This window comes from Pristis pectinata, chromosome 17 (genome assembly GCF_009764475.1).
Source record: "Pristis pectinata isolate sPriPec2 chromosome 17, sPriPec2.1.pri, whole genome shotgun sequence".
In the NCBI taxonomy this organism is placed as follows: domain Eukaryota; kingdom Metazoa; phylum Chordata; class Chondrichthyes; order Rhinopristiformes; family Pristidae; genus Pristis; species Pristis pectinata.
In genome coordinates, this window is record NC_067421.1 from 22,166,485 (window position 1) to 22,191,166 (window position 24,682).

Sequence of the window (24,682 nt, forward strand, 5' to 3'; positions counted from 1 at the left end):
TTGGTACACCTTTTCACACAAGAGATGGAGAATAATGTCTGGAGCCCAGGCCAATACTTATCCCTCAGCAAAAACCTAAAAATAAATTATCAGGTCAGTGCACTTCCCTCCATAGATGCTGCCTAATCCGCTGAGTTCCTCCAGCTTTTTGTGTGTTGCTCCAGATTCCAACATCTGCAGTCTCTTGTGTCTCCGTTATTATAGAGGCTGCTGTGTTTTTGTGTATTACAAGTGACTACTCTCCCAACTTCCCCTTCTGTGCACCATTTTTGTTTAATAAAGAGTGATATTTCTGATTCAAGTTTTCTCTTGAGCCACTTTACAATGCAGATTAAATTCTATTGTTTTAGAGTCATAGAGTCATACAGCATGGAAACAGGCCCTTTGGCCCAACCGGTCCTTGCCGACCAAGGTTCCCATCTAAGCTAGTCCCATTTGCCTGCATTTGGCCCATATTCCTCTAAACCTTCCCTATCCATGTACCTGTCTAGGTACCTTTTTAGTGTTGTTAATATACCTGCCTCAACCACTTCCTCTGGCAGCTCATTCCATGTACTGACCACTCTCTGGGTGAAAGAATTGCCCCTCAGGTTCCTATTAAATCTCTCCCCTCTCACCCTAAGCCTATGTTCTCTTGTTCTTGTTTCCCCAACCCTGGGAAAAAAGACTGTGAGCATTGAGCCGATCTATGCCCCTCATAATTTTATACACCTCTATAAGACCACCCCTCATTCTCCTACTCTCCAATGAAAAAAGTCCCAACCTGCCGAACCTCTTTCCATAACTCAGTCCTGGTAACCTCCTTGTAAATCTCGTCTGCACTCTTTCCAGCTTAATAGCTTCTTTCCTGTAGTAGGGTGACCAAAACTGAACATGATATTCCAAATGTGGCCTCACCAATGCCTTGTATAACTGCAACATAACATCCCATCTTCTAAACTCAGTGCCCGATTGATGAAGAAGACCAGCATGCCAAAAGCCTTCACCACCCTGTCCACCTGCGACACCACTCTCAGGGAACCATGTCGTTGCACTCCCAGGTCCCTCCGTTCTACAACATGCCCGAGGGCCCTACCATTCACGGTGGAAATCCTACCCTCATTTGTCATCCCAAAATGAAATGCCTTGCACTTATCTGAATTTAACTCCATTTGCCATTCTTTGGCCCTTACTGTCAACAACACCACCATTTTTAGTTTTATCTGCAAACTTACTAACCATACCTTGTACATTCTTATCCAAATCATTGATATAGATGACAAATAGCAATGGGCCCAGCACCAACCCCTGGGGAACACCACTAGTCATAGGCCTCCAGTCCGAAAAACAACCTTCCACCATCACCATCTGCTTCCTACCGTCAAGCCAATTGTGTATCCAATTAGCTAGCTCTTCCTGGATCCCATGTGATCTAGCTTTCCATAGCAGCCTACCATGTGGAACCTTACCAAAGGCCTTATTGAACTGGATATAGACCACATATATGCCCTGCCCTCATCGATCTTCTTGGTTACTTCTTCAAAAAAATACTCAGTCAAATTCGTGAGACATGATATCCCATGCACAAAGCTGATTGTGGATTAGTAGCTGCATTCTTCTCAATGAATGCTGTTGTTGAATTAATCTCCATTCTAGACCTTGAGCATGGAATCTAAACTTGAGCATGGAATCTTGAATGTTCCAGATTTGTGTAAACATCCCAAAAGTTCTCAACTTATCCTGCAACTAACACCACTGAAAAAATGTTAAGATTCTTAACCTACTTCCTGATTTTGAATCTTTGCTACATGTTACTGGCCATCTTATTTTCCACATTACTATAGTAACTACATTTCAAAGTGGATCATTGCTCATGAAATTCTGCAAGATGTTGAGAGGACATCATCAGAACCACTTAATTAATTTCCTTTTTTCATCTCTCAAGCAGATTATAGAGCAATTGAAATGTTATTGGTTTTGAATAGTGGAATTTTCTTTATTGTTGAAACTGGGCAGAGGATGTTATTTTCTAGTAGGGTTAACGTGAACTATTATTAGTATTTCCAGTATTTGCTATCACTGTGTTCTCGCTCCAGCCAGACAAGTTTTATTGGCATCACCATTTTTTTTTCCAGAAAATAACAGCATTCACCATTATACAAGTGCGAACTGGAAAGACGTAGATAAACCGGTAAATCAGTAAGCTGCTGTGCAAAACCTTTCTGATTCCCCATTCAAATGTACTGAATGGAATAAATTTCCTGAACTGATATTCTCAGTATAGTTGATACTTGGCTAAGCAAGTTAGGGCTTGTTGATTTTGATCTGAAATACTCTGTTTCACCATGTGTTGATTCAAATGCAGGTGATCTCTCTGACACTGAACCATAGCACCATAGAACAATACAGCACAATACAGGCCCTTCGGCCCACCATGTTGTGCCGACCTTCAAACCACTCCTAAGACTATCTAACCCCTTCCTCCCACATATCCCTCTGTCTTAAATTCCTCCATATGCTTATCTAACAATCTCTTGAACTTGACCAACGTATCAGCCTCCACCACCACCCCAGGCAGCACATTCCATGCACCAACCACTCTGTGGGTGAAAAACCTCCCTCTGACGTCTCCCTTGAACTTCCCACCTTAAAGCCATGCCCTCTTGTATTGAGCATTGGTGCCCTGGGAAAGAGGTGCTGGCTGTCCACTCTATCTATTCCTCTTAATATTTTGTATACCTCTATCATGTCTCCCCTCATTCTCCTTCTCTCCAATGAGTAAAGCCCTAGCTCCTTTAGCCTCTCCTCATAAACCATACTCTCCAATCTAGGCAGCATCCTGGTAAATCTCCTCTGCACCCTTTCCAACGCCTCCACATCCTTCCTATAATGAGGCGACCAGAACTGGACACAGTACTCTAAGTGTGGTCTAACCAGAGTTTTGTAAAGCTGTATCATCACTTCGCGGCTCTTAAACTCGATCCCACGACTTATGAAAGCTAACATCCCATAAGCTTTCTTAACGACTCTATCCACCTGTGTGGCAACTTTCAGTGATCTGTGGATATGAACCCCCAGATCCCTCTGCTCCTCTACACTGCCCAGAATCTTGACATTTACCTTGTATTCCGCCTTGGAGTTTGTCCTTCCAAAGAGTACCACCTCACACTTCTCCAGATTGAACTCCATCTGCCACTTGTCAGCCCAGCTCTGCATCCTATCAATATCCCTCTGTAAGCTTTGACAGCCTTCCACACTATCCACAACACCACTGACCTTTTTATCATCTGCAAACTTGCTAACCCACCCTTCCACCCCCTCATCTAAGTCATTAATAAATATCACAAAAAAAGTAGAGGTCCCAGAACTGATCCCTGTGGGACACCACTACTCACAGCCCTCCAATCCGAATGCACTCCCTCCACCACAACCCTCTGCTTTCTACAGGCAAGCCAATTCTGAATCCACACGGCTAAGCCTCCCTGGATCCCTTGGCCCCTGACCTTCTGAAGAAGCCTACCATGTGGAACCTTGTCAAACGCCTTACTAAAATCCATGTAGACCACATCCACTGCACTACCCTCATCAATCTTCCTGGTCACCTCCTCAAAGAACCCTATCAGGCTAGTGAGGCAAGATCTTCCCTTCACAAATTCATGCTGGCTGTCCCTAATCAGTTCATGATTCTCTTAATGATCATAGATCCTATCTCTTAGAATCCTTTCTAGCAGCTTACCCACCACAGACGTAGAGCTCACTGGTCTGTAATTCCCTGGACTATCCCTACTACCTTTTTTGAATAAGGGGACAACATTCGCCACCCTCCAATCCTCCAGTACCATCCCCGTGGACAACGAAAATTAACTTAACAAGTGTGGAATCACATTCCTTTTTGATGGAGACTTTATGAAGAAATTTATGAATTACATCTGATTTTAGCTTTATTTTTCACTACCACATACTTTAATCCCTATATGTAATTTAACATGGGGCAGGATCATCAAAACTAATATCTGCTTGCTCCTTATCATAAGCTTCAAAACATACAGCTCACATTCTTCAATGAATCTGCCAAACTCTCGACTGTGTTCATGAGGAAGGTCACCTGACGAACCTGGACCTGTGCTGATGACGTCACTTCCTTCATCTTGCAGGTGATTGATATCGAAGCCCTTGGTGATGTGTCTTTTGGGATGGGATGTGGCCTTGTACCTGTCCCCCACCCAGAAAATATGACCCATCACTAGGGACTACATTTCAATCATCTGAGAGAAAGCAAGAGTGTGAAAATTTTAAAAGTATATTAAAAAAAATTAAAAATATATTTAGGCCAGCTTCTGCCCTTATTTAATTATTTGCCCCCAACATGGCCCATGCTTGCTGGTTGATATTTTGGGCAAACAATCAGTTCCCTAAATTCAGTTCTCCTCATGGACCCACCACAGGTGTCCCAGACTAAACCAGCAATGCTGGGAAAGGCCAGGGTCCACTCTGCTAAAGGCCTGTTGCTGTCCAGACATTCATTCGTGCCAAAAAATATCGCTGCTGAATCGCAGGGATCGGCCTCCAATGTGAAGCCTGGGAGATTCCGTCATAATGCCTGGGAGATTCCAAATCCCAGCACTGCAGTGAGGGGACAGCTTTATTAGTGAGTGGGCAGTCAGAAGGCAGAGGGCTTGGTGAATGGCATCCCACTCAGCCTACCCAGCTAGTTTCCTAACAGATTGGATGATTCAGGCCAAGTATTTACTATTCTAACTCAAACTTCCTGGCTCAGAATTTGTTCAGCTCATTTGCCAATTGGTGAAGCATTGCTGAGGAAATACACAGTTGCTTGCCCTGTTCACACAAGTGCTGGGAGCTCTGTACGGTCTGCCATGCCATTACCACTTCCAGTATTCACCACATGAAGTTTCATTGAACTTACCCAGGCAAGTGCAGGTCAAACAAATGCGAGATGACATCCATTCATTGGGTATAGAAAATTATGATTCTACATTTTCGTTACCTTGTCTGTAATCATAGCTGAGCAATCAACAGATTATAGTGGTTGTAACTGGTTGATGTTAAGCCAACTGAGAGTGTGGAGAGAATAAAAATGGGATTGATGCATAGTGGTTGATGTTCGCCACAGTCCTGATGAGCTGAAGGGCCTGTTTCCATGCTGTATGATTCCATGACTCAATAACTCGTAAAAAAGAAAGTTAAAAGGGAAAGAGAAAAAGTAAGTTGGTAATCAGTGGGCCTGATCATGGTGCGACTATCCATCAGTTCCACAGAGAGCAGCCAGATAGCTCTGTTGCTAGGGTCAGTGTGTTCCCATCAACGCCGGTGCTCTACATCGTAAGTATGGAATTTCCTAAAGGATCTTTCACTCTGTACCTAGATTCACCATTGAGACCAGGGGCATCTGCAATGTTCTGAGCTGAGTGGCCAGATGTTCTTCTGCCTGATCCCTCAGCTCTACAGCAAATCATTTGGTTTGTTTTTAATTAATATTAATTTTTTGAATTTCTATAATAAATGCATTTATAAAATCTTTAGTTTTTAATCCTTTATTAATAAATGAAATAATACTTCTGGTATGCAGACACCACGATCACTAATTCAGTCCTATATCTATTAAAGATTAGTCACTAGAGCTTTCTGTACATCAGCAGTTGACAGTCCTAGTGTCGCAATATTGTGAAAGATTCTAAATGCATGGAAGTTCATGTTCAGCAGAAAGTGGTTGCTTGATTTTTAGGGCTGAAATGTTTGCAATCTTGTATACATGGGCTTGATCAGAAACAAAGTGCTGGTATTATAGGAGGATAGTGTTGTCACATGCAATGAATCGCTGTGAAATGAGAACAATTTATTCTCCAATTCAACTCCTGTTTGCCAATCTGTTCAGTGTAATTTGCTCAGCACTGAAAGTTGGATGTGTCAAAAGTATTTCATGTTGGAGGGATTATTATGAGCCCAGGGGGACTAATTTTGGATAAATATAGTTTTGGAATTCTTTGTCCCAGAGAGTTGTAGATGTTTAGTTATTGAGTTAATTCAAGGCAAAAATTGATAGATTGATAATCTGAAGAATAGGGATATGGGGATTGGGTGCAAAAGTGGACAGTAATAATAAATGGAGTCAGTTGTGAAGTAAGTGAATGATTGAACAGGCTCACGGTTACACAGAGCCATCTTCCCATCCTATTTCTTGTTTTCTTATTTATAATTATTAATTGAAACAAGGTTCAATTTGATGTAGGATTGGGAAGTACTAAATTCCCATCAATCCAAATTATTTTGTGGGGTGGTTCTTCATCCAAGATTGAATAGAAGAAAGGTTTTTGCCACCTCAGTAGTTCACAGCCAGTGAAGCACTTTTGAAGTTTATTCACTGTTGTAGAATAGGAAAACAGTAGTTCTATCCACAACATACTGTATAGATCAAATCTGATCAATTGAATCCTTGCTCAAAGAGCTCCCTCCTCTTGCATTTCCTGTAGCAGTCTGCCGAAATCAAGTTGTCTATTTACAGCACTGTCAGATACAGTTAAGGAAATAACTAAAAGCTATACACTTGAGCTGATGGGAAAACATTGACACCTTCTGAATTTCTGGAATTCTTCCTGGCAACCTGGGATGATCACCTCTGCAGAGCGCAGAGCCATATAATCAATATGGCTATGTGTCTGTTCTGCAGCACAATGCAACCATATTTCAGACCAGTATACAATGATTGAACTTGCTGGCATTTATCCTCAGTCTGGGGGTCATGTTCCTCAATACGTATTTGCTTTCTGCACCAACTACATTTGCCTTTGGTCTCCTGGCAAGTGCTCCTGATAGGAGATTAGGCGATCACACCCAGCTGACTTGGACTGTGGTTACATGCCGACTGTTGGGAACCGCAGATGTTTTAAAGACAGAAATTTACAAATTATTATTTCAGTTTACTGACATGCCCTTTTAGCTAGCCATCTGTTATTTATTAATGAAGTCTTCCTTAGAGGGTTACTTGAGGCTGAGCTGCTGACATTGACATAGTCACAAAAGAGGACATCTATTGAAGTAAAGGGACTCGTTCAGTGGCGTTATAATTCTATTACAAAGCAAATTTGCTGCTTATGAATGTGGTTTTTAAGATGGGACTCTTGTGGATTGCAGCATTCGGAAGGCAACTTTTCTTCTCTCTGGCAGCCAAATAGTTATTCAACATGAATAGTTATTCAACTGAATGGGCATATTTTCCCCAGTCTCCAGTCTGAATCTCCTTCAGTAAGATGAGATAAGATAAGATATCTTTATTAGTCACATGTACATCGAAACACGCAGTGAAGTGCATCTTTTGTGTAGAGTGTTCTGGGGGCAGCCCGCAAGTGTCACCACTCTTCTGGCACCAGTATAGCATGTCCACAATTTCCTAACCCGTACATCTTTGGAATGTGGGAGGAAACTGACGCACCCGGAGGAAACCCATGCAGACACGGGGAGAACGTACAAACTCCTTACAGACAGTGGTTGGAATTGAACCTGGGTCGCTGGCGCTGTAAAGCGTTACGCTAACCGCTACATATTATTTCTTCTAGAAATATGAAGGAATATTTTTAGATGATCTTGGGATCATTTCTGATTTTCATCAGATTTAAATATCTACATTTATGGAAAATCATATTAATTATTATATGATCTCAGGTAGGTAACTAATAGAGTATAGGATCAAACATCATATTCTGCCCAGTGCCAGTGAACAAAAACCATAGAACCATAGAACCACACAGCACAAAACAGGCCCTTCGGCCCACCATGTTGTGCTGTCCATCAAACCACCCTCACACTATCTAACCCTTTCCTCCCGCATATCCCTCTATCTCACATTCCTCCTTATGCCTATCCAACAAACTCTTGAACCTGTCCAATGTATCTGCCTCCACCACCACCCCAGGCAGTGCATTCCATGCACCAACCACTCTCTGGGTGAAAAACCTCCCCCTGACATCTCCCCTGAACCTCCCACCCATAACCTTAAAGCCATGCCCTCTCGTCTTGAGCATTGGTGCCCTGGGACAGGGGCGCTGAAGAACACTTGTAGTTATTTACTTCTGATGATGCAAATCATTTCAAAGAATCTCATTGCTATTATCAGTGCTCCAGAACGTCATGAGTTTGCCAATAAAATGTGCTTAAATGTCAAATTTTCAATAGTGACATCTTGGTTCAAGAATTGAACTATTCAGAATAACAACACATGAGCAAATCTGAAAGGACTTTTCCCTTGAGAAAGCAAAATGCAATGGAGGCAGGCTTAACCCAGCATTCTTAGTGTAGTGACAATAAAAGTCCTTTATTAAAGTGATTGGTCCAAGTATATACAGGTCATGACCTCCCTATCTTCAGTGTTGAACATGATGGTAAAAGTAATGACATTAATCCAACATCAAATGACAGAAGGTATATATTTCTGTAAGATGGCAATAAATAAATGCTTTAAATATATTTATTGTATTAAAATTGATGAATTCCTTCCATTTCAAAATGTATAGAAAGTCCCTAACTCTATTGGAAAATGGATGAGAAGCACTTCAACTTTTCCTCACAGAATCTTCTTCACCTTGATGGAGTACTATGACTGACAAAATATAAATCTGATTCCCAGACGAGTCAGTGTTTTCCCACAGAAATTTTCCATCTCGCTCCAGTGCACAGATGGAATTTATTTTTGAAAAGTGAATTTCACTCCATTGGTAAGATAATAGTTCTTAAAATAAAATCTTCACTCTCTAACCCATCTGAACAATAAAACCTTAATTTAAATGTTTGGTATGACCTCTTCAGCACTTCAAACAATACCTACCAGCCTTTCTGCCTATTATACACCGAGGCAGAGTACAGCAAGTGTTTGCCTGCAAACTGTGATGAATTTCATTCACCTCAGTCACTGAGGTTGTTAGCAGTTCTTTGTTTCAGACAGATATATTCCCTAAACCTTGTTTTCCAATTCAGTGGATGGAAAATACATTGGATGAGTTCTTTCATCATCTGGTAAGACTTCAGTGCCATCATTTAGTTTAATCATTTCGATCAAATGTTAGATTTTTGTCAATTCTGCTTTACAGGGAGAGAAGCTAGAATTTATTACAACAATGGAAAACTCTGAAGAAATAGCTTAAACATTTGCTCATGCTCTTTCTCTGAATTTCTGCCAAGGATATGGTGTGAGATTAGGGGACCCCCAGTGAAGGTTCCAGCCGACAATGTTGATTGTTGGACAGGAGCCAACAGGAATAATTTGGAAAAAATACCCCTGGTTTCACCTGAAGCACCAAACAATCTAATTTGAGCTAATATTCAAAAATGCCCGTGCAGGAAATGGAAATATCACCCTGGATTTAACAATGAGCATATTATTCATATTCTGCTAATGAAAACCTTCTGAAGTGCCTAATGACACCTTGACAGCAGCCACAGATCTCATATTCCAGACCAGGCCTTACATACATAATTATTTGATGACAAGTTGCTGAGGAACTTGGTTACCTATTACTTTCCTCAATGCCTCATCGTTAAAAATGCCTGAACTTGATTCATGCAGTTACAGAGAAGTTCATGCCTCAATCAAATTCTGGCTGGACATTTAACTGAAATAATGCAACAGATTTTGATCACTGTGACCAAGTATCAAAAAGTCCTGATGTAGGATCTGAACCTGAAACACGGACAATTCCTTTCCCTCAACAGATGCTGCTTGACCCAGTGAGTTCCTCCAGCAGTTTGTTTTTTCTCTGGATTCTCTGTGTCTTGTTGATATTTGGACAAACTGATAGAGGAGTCAAAATTAAGCTTTGCATGTTAAATGTTAATTGGTACTAATAGAGGGCTGAAAGGCATCGAGTGGAGAGTAACTGCTGTGTAGCCCTCCTCCCTGCCACACTGTGCTGCAACCATGGCAAGAAATGGATGATAAAAGTGAATGCTGCCTCTCTTGTCTGTAGATGAAGTTATGAAGAGATGAACATGCATTTAGCACCCAGATTAACTCAGTCCCTAGAATGTCACCAGCACTGCTATGAACAGGGTGGACATCAGTTGCAGAGGATCAGAAGCACAGGCATAAGCCTCTTGCCCTTGTGTCAGCCATCCATAAAGTTCAACCTAAGGCTTTATAGGTATGGGTAGTAATATTGCTTTGGTAATTGTGGAAGATGATTACTACTGGATCAGCCACTTGTTGTACATCTCTTATAATTTCTACTGAGTGCAATGGAAATTAAGGTTAAGGAAAATGTATTGTGAGCAGATGATTCAGCATCATCTGCATTACACTGTCTTCCAAATTCAAATTTACCACCTAGGCCCACAACGCATCATGTTGAACTTCATGGTTAACACACATTTCATACATTCCTGTTTTTTCACCATCTCTTGCTATGATTACTGCACAGTGTGTTAGAGAGGTAGCTTCCGGAACTAACATTCTCCATGGCTGGTTTTTCAAGGTAAATAACCAAGCTGGCATCAGCAGGAGGCATAGTTCTGTTAATGTTCTTTTGCCGACTTCCAGACCTGATTGGCAAAGGAAACCGTTTAAATGGAGTGGAAATCTCAAACAACCACCACTGTTTCCCATTTTCCTCTATTAGTGCATAAACCACAAAGGGGACATATTTTTGTTATGATGTGGAGCTGAGCATATAAGTCCAATAACATCAACTCCTTCCTGTGAAAGACCAAGAGAACACAATTCTGGCTTCACTTTGTTGGATTATTAGAACTGGTTTTAAATGAGTTTCCTGTTAAGAAGAGCTGCCAAACAAGGGTGTGATCCATCTTGGAACTTCAAATATTTATTGAGTCTTATGCTGGGTGGAATAGATTGATAGGCTGTTAAGGTAAATGAAGTGAGACACAAGAGGCTGACAATGCATTGATACATTAGGACATCATATTTCTCAGAACATGAAGAATAAAAAAAACTGCAGATGCTGCAAATCTGAAATAAAAACAGAAAATACTGCAGATACCCAGCTATGAGGCAGCATCTGTGCAGAGAGAAACAGAGTTAATGTTGCAGGTCGATCACCTTCCATCGGAGCCTTTCATTTCTGGTGAAAAGTTACTGTCCTAAAACTTTAACTCTTTTTCTCTGTTTCCTCTCCAGAGATGCTGCCAGACTTGCTGAGTATCTCCAGCATTTTCTATTTATAATTTGGATTAAAAGGATGTTGATTGTGCAGTCTACAGCCAGATGAAGGAACTTACACATGTTACAGCATCATTTAACTCGTGAACACTCAAGTGTTCCCTGCTCATGATTAACTTTAAAAAAGCACCAGTTTACTCATAGTGCTCGTTTCAGGTTAATACTGCACAATATAATGTTTTGGATCTTCGAGAAACTGTTGGCTGCTTTGAATTTACAGAATAAAGATTTCGCTTTGTGTGCAGTTAGTTAGCTGTTTTTTAGAAGAAAAGTCATAGCTTACTTTTTGACTCAAACTCGTTTGTATAATCACATCAGAAAATCTTTCATGAATCTGCATAAAATAACCAAATCAATATGAAAGGGCAGGGAATTTAACATCAAGCTTAAATCACATTTTTAAAATCTTTAACACCTGTTTAAAAAAAACGCATGGAATTCAAAAGGCACTGTTCCATTTGAAATAGTTTTTTATTGGTACCCTGGCAGTAGAAGGCATATCTTAACCATTATCCTTCAAAAAATCTAATTTAGTATGAAACTTACAATTGGCAGTATAAACGAACATAATTGTTTTTCTTTTGTTGCATGAAGAAGAAATCCTTGATATATTTCAGATTGGTAATCTGTCATTTTAACTAATAAAAATGAAAATAGGTTAATGAGCATAAATAAATATCATTAATCAGGGTGTCATGTCCATTAACCTGATTTTAGTCACTAAAACTGATTTAGAAAGCTGTAGTGAATCATTTATGTATTTTATCATTGTAATAAATTTGGTGTTAACCCCTGTGTGTCTAAAACAAGTAGTTCAATGGGCAGAATGATGTAAATTTGCCATGTTCATTATTTCAATTTGGGAACAGAGCAGTGTCCCAACAGTAACTTTGATTTCAGCTTGAGGAATACACTTCCCTGACTTTTTTCCATAAGTTTGACTTGTGCAAGAAAAACTACTCTAAGGTAAAATAAATTCTATCTCGTTTATCAAGTTATTAAATAATTGTTGTTGTGTTATGCACATCATTTTTTCTCTGTTTTACTTCTGTAAAGCAGCCCCATAAAAAGATGCTAAGGGTTTCTGTAGATGCTCACATTGTTCTACTGTTTCAGATTTGTAGGACAGAATAAATTCACTTAGTAAAGGTTCTTTGTACGTTTTATCCCCAACAGGGCGAAAGCCAAAAAAGGTGTGAACATTGTTGATATAAGACCCAGCATTCCAACCTTGTGGGAAGTTAAACAGGAGATGGGAAATGGTGGGAAACACTCCGTTGCAACTGTTACTTGCCAGAGGAAACTCGATGCTTCCAATAACAGGTAGGAAATCATGAGAAACTTCTATTGTATTACTACAAAAATCAGCCAACAGTTGCAAATATCAGAGCCATTGATTCTGTTCTATTGCATGAGCCCAGTATTGTACTTGGGGTGCTTTAAGTGCTTCGCTTAATATTCATTGTAACAATGAGTTACTAAGTAATTTTGATGTCCTGTGTTCATCAATGCTTCCTAAAGTATTTAACTTTAGGTGTGGTAACTTATTCAAAGCAACCACCAGGAATTAAGTTGTGCAATGAATCAGAGTACTATATTTTCAGCTTGGTTCAAGTCCATCCTGGCTACAAAGATCCTAAGTGGACTTAGCTTGGGCATTCTTAAAGGTGATGAGTCTCTGGCATATGGATACCCAAAGTTTAACATTAAGTGGCAGATCTCCCTCTGATGGATGAATGAAACTGAGCAGGTTGTTCACCTAAAACTTGATAAATGGAATGCTGTATTGCTGTTGGGTTTAATAAGAAGTATCCAACCTGTAATCTGTCTTACCTGAACGTGCTAGGTATGAAAGTGAAATACAAGAACAGAGCTCCATTCTTCATCTTGCTTGTCACAGGTTTGTCTCCAATAGCATTCAGAATCAGAATCAGGTTTATTATCACACATATGTTGTGAAATTTGTTGTTTTGTGGCAGCAGTGCAGTGCAAGACATAAAGATTACTATAAGTTACCAAAAAATAAATAAAATAGTGCAAAAGAGGAATAACGAGGTAGTGTTTATGGGTTCATGGACCGTTCAGAAATCTGATGGTGGAGGGGAAGAAGCTGTTCCTAGAAAGTTGAGTGTGGGTCTTCAGGCTCCTGTACCTCCTCCCTGATGGTTGTAATGAGAAGAGGACATGTCCCAGATGGTGAGGGTCCTTAGTGATGGATGCCACCTTCTTGAGGCACTGCCTCTTGAAGATGTCCTCGATAGTGGGGAGTGTTGTACCCCTGATGGAGCTGGCTGAGTCTACAACCTTCTGCAGCCTCAAGATGGGGATGCAACCAGTCAGAATGCTCTCTACCTTGCATCTGGACAAAATTGCAAGAGTCTTTGGTGACATACCAAATCTCCTCAAACTTCTAATGAAGTAGGTGTGCCTTCTTCGTGATTGCATCAATGTGTTTGGCCCAGGATAGATCCTCTGAGATGTTGATGCCCAGGAACTTGAAGCTGCTCACCCTTTCCACCGCTGACCCCTCAAAGAGGACCGGTGTGTGTTCTCCCGACTTTCCCTTGTCCACAATCAGTACCTTGGTCTTGCTGACGTTGAGTATGAACGAGGTTGTTGTTGCGACACCACTCAAACAGCCAATTCACCGATGACACCACTCCTGTATGTCTCCTTGTTGCCATCTGAGATTCTGCCAACAACAGTGGTGTCATTGGTGAATTTATAGATGCCGTTTGAGCTGTGCCTAGCCACACTGTAATGAGTGTAGAGAGAGTAGAGCAGTGGGCTAGGCACACATCCTTGAGGTGCGCCTGTGTTGATTGTCAGTGAGGAGGAGATGTTATTACTGATCTGCACTGACTGTGATTCAGAGTGGGATTGGTCATGTGATGAGTCTGTGTGATGTAGCATCTCATTATGCATGACACGCCTTTAAATTGTTTCATGCCAGATCCAGCTCTTAACAGACTTGCCCCAGATTCTTTTGAAGTCAGGCTTAACTCCTGCAAGTAGACATATTGGCGAATGTTCCCAGTTTCGTATACATTTAAGCAGAATTTGCATTTAAATCCATTGGTGCTTTGTGAATCCTTTAATTATATAAATCTGAAAGTTGAACTTAGAAGATGTTGTCACTTGAGTTACAGACCACAGTGTTAATTAACTTCATTTGTGGTGTCTTTGTGTATTTTAATAGCTTACCTAGATCACAAAAATAGTGTTAAAAATGTTAAGCTACTGTGACAGGTGTAATTTTCTTGATTTACAAGACATGTGGAAAAGTGAAGGCTTTAATCATATTATTCAAAGCTTTTAGCAGACAGCTTTTAAAAGTACCAGTCTTCCTTTCAAAAGAGGTTTTTGTGGTAGCTTTCAGTAGCAAACAGGATTTACTTATATGCCATCCAGCAAAGAACATTTTTGATTATATTTTTAGAAAGTTTTGGGTTGCCTATATGGAATTCATTGACATGTTTCCCTGTGTGAATACTTTTCACACCAGCTTCATAAAATTGTAAAAATTACTAGATTTTGCTTACTGTGAATAGACTGTTTCACTGCAGTGTGTGGCTCTGAGATCAAGCTTTCTATTAGCTGAATTCCTGTTTTATTTCCAACTTGCACCATTATCAGAAACTCTTTATGGTTCTTGAGTTTTACAGAAATATTATCAAAGAAGAACTGGCTAGTTTCAGAGAACTGTCTTGCAAATGTCGAATTATGGTATGAACATGTGAGATTATTTATTTTTATTTTCTCAACTTGCTGAGGAATGGAGTTGAAGTTCTGATTGAATGATATGGAATCAAGCATTCAAAGCCTACAAATGTTCCCCTAGATCCACACATGCTGATTAAACTGTTCCCCTCCAGTGATGCTACTGACACTATTGGGGTTATCTGATGCTGCAATATTAGTCTGGTCCTTCCCTTGCTCCCAATTACCCAATTCCATGTTTAGGTTCAGTAACTTCCCATCCAGGTGGAAGGAGTGGGGAAGTTGAGACCCAGAATTTGATGCCAATAATGTCTCAAGTGCTGTGTGGAAGTTGATATTTGGGCTTTGTTCTCTGGTACTGTGGATAAACTTCTGTGTTCTTCAAGGACCTTTCCTGAATTTTGTATATTCGTGATAAAGACATTATATCCTGGGATGTGGATTAGTTTTAAATAGCGATTATACCAGAGATTTACTGTGACAAATAAGGGGTGGGTGTCAGTGTGCATTCAACATTTTCTTGATTGCTAGCAGATCTCAGTCAGCCAGTTCCTAAGAAGCAGTGTGACTCCACTCTGTCCCACCACCAGCCTCCCCTAATGCCTGTCATTGTTGACAGGATTGAACTTTCTTTGAGTTTCTTATTTTCATCCAGTGCGTCCACAAAAGATGAGGGGGAAGGAGAATGTGTGAATGCATTCCCAGCTCCTTCAACTGTGATAAAAACAGAAAATGCTGCAAACCTGTTTTGATTTCAGATTTTCAGCATTTGTAGTTTTGTTTCTGATTTTCCCTCAACTGTGATTTGTGCATTTGAAGTCGGTTGGATTTGGTTACAATGCTTTTATTTTTGCTTCATTCGGCACTGTAGTGCATAGGTATGGTTTCTTTATAGTTGGGATATCAAATCCAACTCCTTGTGCTTTCTAAATGGATGGTTCTCAGATGTGAGGAAGTTGGTCAGTATTGCAGGAGTTTCTTAAAGGTTAATCTCAACCTTTCTCTTTCAACCTCCTGTTGGGTCATCAAGCCTTAACTCAACAGAAGCCAGGAAACCCTAAGGCTGGCAGCCAAACGGTGAACTGCAGATCTCTCCGTAATCTCTTATTTGTAGGTATAGGCTTCTGCCAGTAAACAGGCCATTCATCAGAATATGTAAATGACATGTGCCATGAAATTAAGACATAGTCTGTTCAGTATCAGGGAGCGTTAAGTATGTTGCAAATGCTCAGCCTGTAGACAAACTGGATAAAGAATTTCAAAGAATTACTTTCCAACAGACTGGTGTCAGCCAGGCACAGATTGTTTCCTGGATCGTCTGCTCAGCTAGTTTTTGCATTTCCCCTGGCTTTTATTCCAAAGCTTCTGCTCATCTGGGGCCCATTCCCTGTGTTGCCAAAGTCATTATCCTGTCAGATTATATTCCAAGGTAGTCTGTATGCATTATGAAAATTGATGGGTTTCAGGTTTTAAACTGGCATGTGTACATATTTCAGTCACTCAAATGCAGACGTTTATTCTACCTCCTACCATCAATCATTCTGTAGATGTACTTACTGCTAACAGTAATATGACATTTTTGTATTCTTTGATGTAAAGCTGTTGAACCACAGATTAATATCCTAAGAGAGGAAACATTTGTTGTACTATGTCTATAACACAATACTTGCTGTTAGTTTTTTTTCACAAGGGTCCCAAAGGCCATTTCACCCTTATATACCTGAGGATCTGACAAGATTGTTGGTTCTTTGTAGTATATTTGCTTCTTGGAATTGGCCTAGTGCATCAACACCCCTGTTGAATCACTGCAGCAAGTTATGTATAAGAGGAAGGTTATGTCTTTTCCATATAGGCATAATGCTGAACTGATTGGTCAGCATCAAGAAAAATGACAGCTACTTTTATTTATAAAAATGGCTGTTTACATTTGAGAGAAGTAAGAAGTCACCTAATCAAATGATTATTTTACATTCATTCAACAAGAAATTTGAGACTGATGGCACCCATTTTTAGAGTGTGTTGCATATTTTCTTAAAACTCAATAATGGATTCTGCAAAGCATGTGCACAGCAGCAAGCTGAATTGGAGCAGGCGCCATGTTGATGAGGGCAAGATTGATGTACAGTAAAAATCCATGCAGGGCAGTCAGATCACAATGCCAAAACGTGTTAACAGCACCCGTGGTGCTTATGCCAACATGCTAAGAAAGTTGCTGGTTGATTTCTTCTGGCCCTTGCTGTGATGCTTCCACTCTTCGGTGCATTCTTTCATTGCTTCAAGTTGCGAAAGCTTATAGGGAAGAATCATACCCTGTTGCTGAAGGACTTTTTGTTGACTGCCATGAATCATCAGGAACACAGGGCCAATTCTGACAGATACAGTTAAAGAATCAAATTTCTTGTCAGAACTTCAGGTATGAGAGGGTAGATTGCCTCATTGGGTCCTTGCAAAGAAATTAATAGCAATTGTTATGTTATGAGTTGCATGGACCAGCATCCATGCACTAGTGGGCATTCTCACTAGAATACAGCACAACTGGACATGAGCAGAGGGACAGCAGACCAGGAGATGCTGCAGGAAGGGGGGTGGGGGGGAGAGGAAGGAAAGAAAGGTCCCCGTCTGGAAGCCAAATCCCCTCATTGTGTTCAGGGAGGAATTTTCCCACCTTGACCTCAGTAAGGAAAGATATTTGAGATGACTGCACATTGAGTGCTACCACTTGCTTGCAGCCTCAGAGCAAGCCACTGCCAAGGGCTGTCAAGATGACTGTGGTGAAAAATTTTATGTGTTTGGCTTGTCACTCATTGGGAGCTTGGAGGTATTTACAAAATCCCACAGCTTGCTGTCCATCTTTGTATTTAGAGGTCACTGTGACTCTTGTTTCCAGGCTGGTCAGCAGATGGAAAGAGGGCTGTAGGCTTTTTTATGGTACTGAGTGCATTCACTCCTTGCACGCCACTTTGCAGGCTTGATGTGAAAAATTACAACTGAAAGAAATTGCACTCAGTGCCCAGCTGGCAAAGACCATCTGCAAAAATAAAGGCCACCACAAAATAAACATTTGATCTGAAGTGTGTGAATCAGAGGAGAATTTTGAATGAGTGGAGGTGGGAAATGAGAATGAGGAATACTGTAATCTTTGATGATTTTCATCTCCAGAGTGATCATGGCCTTGGCAACAAGTGTGCCGATAAAAAACAACTCTGGCGGTTAGGATATGCAGAGTGGTTGCTTCCCTTTTGGTTAGCTCCACTTGGTGAGCAGTGTAACAGTAGGTGCTACACTATTTGGGTGACGTGGCAACTGTTGTAAATAGCTGGCAGAATGTGAGCGGTGAGTATGGCAAGTTGAGTATTTCTTGGCCATCCCTGATTACTCTTAATCTGAGTGGCTTGCCTGGCCATTTCATAGGCAATGAAAAGTCAGCCATAATACTGAGTACCTGGAGTCACATATCATTCAGAGCAGGAAGGTGGGCTTCTTTTCCAAAAGGATGTAAGTTAATTAGGTGGGTACTTATAACACTCTGGTAATTTAATGGTCACCATAATTAATACTATTTTAATTCTAGATCTATTTAACAAATTAAGTTTTCCAGTTGTGATGTTTTGAATGCATGCCTCCAGATACTTAATCCAGACCTCTTGCTTATGATTCCAGTAACATAATCATCAAGGTGTAAGTGTGCAACAAGCATTAGAATGTTAGCTATGAATCCAGATTCATCAAAATCTATTGGATGATGAGGATCTGAATGATAAGCTTGTCATTACACAGATGTTTCTCAAGTTTCATACTGGCGTTGAGTGAAATGTTATGTGGGCTTTGCTTTATCCATGGTGGTTGGGCTGGAATAGCGCTATCTGTGTCGGGTGCTTTCATTACCAGAGCTTGACTGATTCTGTGGACCTTTAATATTTGCCACTAATCTTGGAGATACATTAACACTTTCAACACCATGGAATTTGCTTGCAGATTCCTTACTATGGTATCTGTAAATCTTTATAATTCAAGCTGACCCTAATTGATGAACAGAAAGTGGGTTCTGAAATCCAAGTCTTTTTAACTTGAGGAAGAAGATGACATTTCATGTAAAGTATTTGAATGTAATGATTTTCGATCACTCTGGATCTTTTGTTGCAATGTGATATCCACATCCACCTTTTATTTGTGATATTATCAGAATTTTGAAGTACTGTAACAATTCATTTTACTGTATCCTCACAGGATACATTTCTAAATTACCATTGCTATTACACTAGAGAATATTTTAGCCACTTTTTACTCCACAATGATGACTGGGAAAGTACTATATTCGTTAATTTGTCTCATAAGCAATGAGCCAAAAAATAATGGTCTGAATTCTGTGGTCAAGTGTGAAGTAATGGTACTTGCAACTAATATCAAGGAAAGCTGACCCGAAAAATATATTGAATCCTTTGGCATCTCCTTCCCTTTTTTCAATCTGGGTGACGTCAAAGGGTATTTTTCAACGTGGGGGGATCCCTGGTGTTGAGGAACCAGTTGTTACCTAGCTGGCTAAACAGCCAATCATCTTGAAATTGGAATTGGTTTATTATTGTCACATGTACAGAAATACAGTGAAAAACTTGTCTTGCATACCATTCATACACATCAATTCATTACACAGTGTGTTAAGGTAGTACAGGGTAAAACAATAACAGAAAGCAGAATAAAGTGTAACAGCTACAGAGAAAGTGCAGTGCAGGTAGACAATAAGGTGCAAGGTCATAACGAGGTAGATTGTGAAGTCAAGAGTTCATCTTATTGTACTAGGGAACTGTTCAATAGTCTTATTATGCATCTTGTGTATTTTCTCAGGTAGTAAACTGGGAAGGAAAAATACAATTTTTAGTGAATATTTCACACATTTTACAGAGTGCAAAGTAAAGATTTGATTAAAGACATAAGGTGAGAGAGAAGTTGAAATAACAAACTTATTAAAATGTAAAGCAGCAAACAGTTTTCTAGACGAACTCAGCATGTTGAGTAGCATCTGTGGAAGGAAAGGAATTGTCGATGTTTCAGGTTGAAACTCTACATCAGGACCCTGCGTGAGTCTAGATGCAGGGTTTCAACCTGAAATTTTGACAGTTCCTTTCCCTCCACAGATACTGCTTGACCCATTGTGTTCTACCAGCAGGTTGTCTGTTGTTCCGGATTCCACCATCTGCAGTCTCTTGGGTCTCCTTGTTAATATGTAAGTTATTTTAAAACATATTTTGAAATACTCATCTGAGTATATTAAAATCCACAGTCTACTTAGGGCCAGGGAGCTTCTTAAGCAGTAATTATGGCTTGGTAAATGCCATGTCAAAAGGGCAACATCAGAGTATTTTACAACAATAATTCCGAACCAGAATCAGATTTATTATCACTGACGTATGGCGTGAAATTTGTTGTTTTGCGGCAGCAGTACAACGCAAAGACAAAAATCTATAAATTACAAAAATAAATAAATGGTGCAAAAATAAGGAATAATGAGCTAGTGTTCATGGGTTCACGGATCATTTGGAAATCTGATGGCAGAGGGGAAGAAGCTGTTCCTGAATTGTTGAGTTTGGGTCTTCAGGCTCCTGTACCTCCTTCCTGATGGGAGTGACGCGAAGAAGGCATGTCCTGAATGGTGAGGGTCCTTAATGGTGGATGCCGCCTTCTTGAGGCACTGCCTCTTGAAGATGTCCTCGTTTCTGGGGAGGGTTGTGCCCATGATGGAACTGGCTGAGTCTATAACCCTCTGCAGCCACTTGCAATCCTGTGCATTAGAGGATCCATACCAGGCTGTGATGCAATCAGTCAGGATGCTTTCCACCATACATCTGTAGAAATTTGCAAGAGTCTTTGGTGACATACCAAATCTCCTCAAACTCCTAATGAAGTAGAGCCGCTGGCGTGCCTTCTTCGTGATCGCATCAATGTTTTTGGCCCAGGAAAGATCCTCTGAGATGTTGATGCCCAGGACCTTGAAATTTATTAGTACCTGAAATTTCTGCCAAACTACTGGTTATACTAGAAAAGACTGCAAATCAATACATCCTCGGAAAGAGGTTTGTGTCAGAGACAACAACTTTGGGATTTCCAGCTTAAACTAACTTGGTGTGGAAATCCCGGTGCTGCTGTCAGTTTCACCATGTAACAGTGGCAAAACACTGGAAGTTTCTTCATCATTATAACAGCAAAACCTGGTTAATAAGATGTTACCCCAGACTATAACAAAAGAAAATCACTTCATCTGTCTGTGTAATTGAGAAAGCACTACATCTTATCGTTTTGTGAAGTCCCAGGTCCTGGGAGCTAAGTAACATTGTTGAGCAGTGACAGTCACTGATAACACAAAGGTAAAGATCCACTGCCAGCCTTTTTGTAACAAGAAATCTGCATTCACGAGATTTAGATGGTTAAAATGCAGGAAAGCAGTTAGAATTTATTATGCTTAATTTAAGCAAGGTGCTCCACTGATGCAGGAAACCTTGTCATTTTGTGTTCTTGTGTGAGTATAAGCAAGACTGATTGAAGCAGGCAAGACTGATTAGAGTTGTTGGTCTTGTGTGTTTACTCCTGTGGAAATAAACAGTTCAATGCTATCCAGCCTCACAACCAAATCTTTGCCTATTTTATCTTTGAGAATATTGCAAGGAACATGTGGATTGCATATGAATGATCACCTGGGAGCAGCATTTTCACACCCAGTGTTCCACTATTGTGTATTGGGCAGTGCATGTCCACTTAAAAACCTAACACTTGCACTGTTTGTGAGGATGACTAACACTGCTGTATGTGGGAGAAAATCTAAAAGGTGTTGGATAAAAAGCTAAGATGAAACGTAACAGTGACTGACTCTTTCCAATCAGAAAACCATAGTATCTATAATTTAAAAGAACACCTAGTTCTGTGTAGGTTGGATGCAAGACATTTAATGTGGTATGGGATTTGGTGGAGACCTGTAGTGTTTTCAGGGTGTACAGAAGCTTCTCACTCTCGTTCGGCTGGATGAATATTGAGGATAAGGAAATATTAACTTAACTCTGATATCTGATTATGTACAATATAAAATTTGCACTGACATTGCTCACTGAAAGAGTGTATAATGCTTGTGTGTGTGTGTGTGTGTGAACAAACTGGGTGTGCTTGTCTGTTGCTTATCATCATGTATCTTTTCCCATTATGGCTATTTATCCACTGTGAATAGATGCTGATACATAATACAAAAAAACCCTTAACTCGCAAGAGCTTCAAAATCAAACAGAATTGATTTTTTTCTTTGTTATCATGTGAACTCAGTTTTTTTTCTCCACAAACACCAAGCTCTGAGATTGCTAGTTTTATGGCACTGGGAATTAAGGTGATTTTCTATTCCCCAAATCTATGTGTCATTACATACATCTTGCTTCACAAATTTCAGGCACCTAGAATTTTAATTCCTGTTCTCCATATTATTGATTCAAGTCTCTTTGTGAAATTAACAACAGACTGAGCTGCCTTTAATAATGATTAGTTATAGCAATAAATAAGAGAGAATGTTTGCTCTGATCTGGCTGTGCAAGTTTGAACTTTCTGATATAAGAACCAATCAGAAACTAGAGAATGAAATAACCAATTTGTGTCTAATCCTTTGAAGTTTGAGTTCCTAACATTTTTTGGTGTAGAGTTGCTTCATTTTACAAACAGAATTATTAGTTCTGCTCTGTGACCAACCTTGAGGTTGTAGCCGCACGCAACGCGCTACTAAAGGAACACACGGAGGCGGAGAGTGCTGAACTCAAAAAAAACCTTTACTGATTCAAAAACGCATGCTTCAATCTCTCATCCCATGGGCCCCTGCGACCTGCGGGGTGGACGTGACATCTGACTGTCCCCGGGGGTCTGCCCCGAGCAGGTAGTTCCAAACACGCTACCGCGTGTCTGCCCGCGGCTCCCGATGGCGGTTCGAGTCCTGCGTGTGCAGGCCGCCACAAGATATTATTTAAAGTAACATGCCAGTTAGTAAATGTACTACATAACCAACAGTGCCAGTCCTGTCTGAAGAACATGAATATATGCATATATTAGAGCAGAGCAGCTTTCCATCCATTGGTACCATTTGGAGCTCGGATTTAGCTTAAAATGCTATAAATTTGGGTTGTCACCAAGTTAAAATTCCAGCTGCTTTCCAGGGTACCATTTTGTGACTAGACATCTCTGGGGTTGTGCTGAACAATTAAAGCCCAGTTAAAAGGTGGTAACCTAACTATGCTAAGTGTACTGGGGCTTGAACTTTTCAGTATTTATCTATGGTTTGGCAGTGGTTTATTGGTTTTGATTATTATTAGGCAAAATTGAGTATTTTCAGCTGTTTAAAAAATTGATAATTGGTTTATTATTGTCATGTGCCGAGATACAGTGAAAAGCTTTGTTTGCATGCCATCCAGACAAATCATTCCATATATAAGTACATCGGGGTAGTACAAAATCTTCAGTTGAGAGAGGTGCATCAACTTTCAGTCTCTATGAAGTGCAACTTAATTAAAATCAGCAATCATAGCAGCACATGCACACTCAAAATCTCATTAATTTATTAAAATTTGCTACTGTCTGCTCAGTCACCTCTGTCATGCCAAGACCAGCAAGTAAATGGGATTGGATTGTTTGCACATTTCAGAAGCAACATGTGGCATTCTTAAAGGATACTGAAAGATAATGCAAATTCTGCATGGTGGAAATTTATTGCCAGCAGGGAGATTAAAAAAAAGAAACTATTTTTCCAGTAAGTCTTTCAAGAGTGCCTTTTTTAGCTTTTATGTATGATTTGTGCATTAAAAACACATGGGCAAGTAGGTGCAATTTCTAGACAACTCCCTTGTACTTCCTATACCTGTGGATATCTGGCTGGAACAGCAGTCTTTTGTAGGACAAACATATAACAGCCAAACAAATGGTATTCTTTTGTCAACATTTACAGTGGGAATTAGCTAATTTATCACGTGCACATATAACAAGTTTTTCATTTGGAAATCTGTAAGAACCTTTTACTTTTATATCGAGCACAGTGCATGTACTGACAAATGGATATGCTTCCCCAGTAAGATTCAGTATTTTACTTCATTCAGTTTGCATTTGCTGTGCAAACTAATTCAACACCTGGAAGATAAAAGTGGTGTATAAATGAAAGACAATTATAATATCCTGGTCAGAAATGGGAATATAATGGCAGTTGCAGTAGTTATCTCCTCTTGCCTTGTAATCTATTAAAACTGTTCTGCAATCCAGTCAGAAAGAAACCATGGCCTTTTATCAGAAAACAGCATTGAGAGGGGTCTAAGAGGCTTTTTGCTTCTCGAGTGTGAAGTGTGTCCAGATTTGATTCAGCGTTGATAAAGTTCAGGAAGAAATGATGCTGGATGGATAGAGCACAAGGCTGCTCAGTTATGACTGTCACATTCTTTCAAGCCTGAATCTAATATTGATTTCCCCCCCCTGCAGGGTTAGATTGTACTCCTGCAGTGTTTAGCACTATTGAGAACAGAAGACCGAAACAAATTCTGCTTCCTGAGGCTAAATTGTAGTTGGTCTTTATTTTATCTTGCATCTACATATTGCATTTCATAACTTGCTTCACTCCTCCTCAGTGTCAGCCAGCTTAACCAGCCATATCCATATTACCTTCATGGTGGTGTTTTGAAATCCCTCCACATAATTGTTATTGGAACAGTTATGTTCCCCTTGGCAAACATCCAATGCTCTCTCCATCTCCACCCTGCATAAACTCCAATATATCCCGAAGGTCCTGCCTGTCAAAGT

At 40.1% G+C, this 24,682-nt stretch overlaps 1 protein-coding gene across 1 annotated transcript in view; it reads left to right on the forward strand.

The window, feature by feature from the left end:
* LOC127579365 (transmembrane protein 132C-like) overlaps positions 1-24,682 on the forward strand; it is a 751,467-nt gene that overhangs the window by 299,536 nt on the left and 427,249 nt on the right. The window contains exon 3 of the mRNA XM_052032114.1: positions 12,341-12,487. Within this exon, the coding sequence (XP_051888074.1) occupies positions 12,341-12,487 (147 nt within the window). The remainder of the gene's footprint in view (positions 1-12,340; positions 12,488-24,682) is intronic.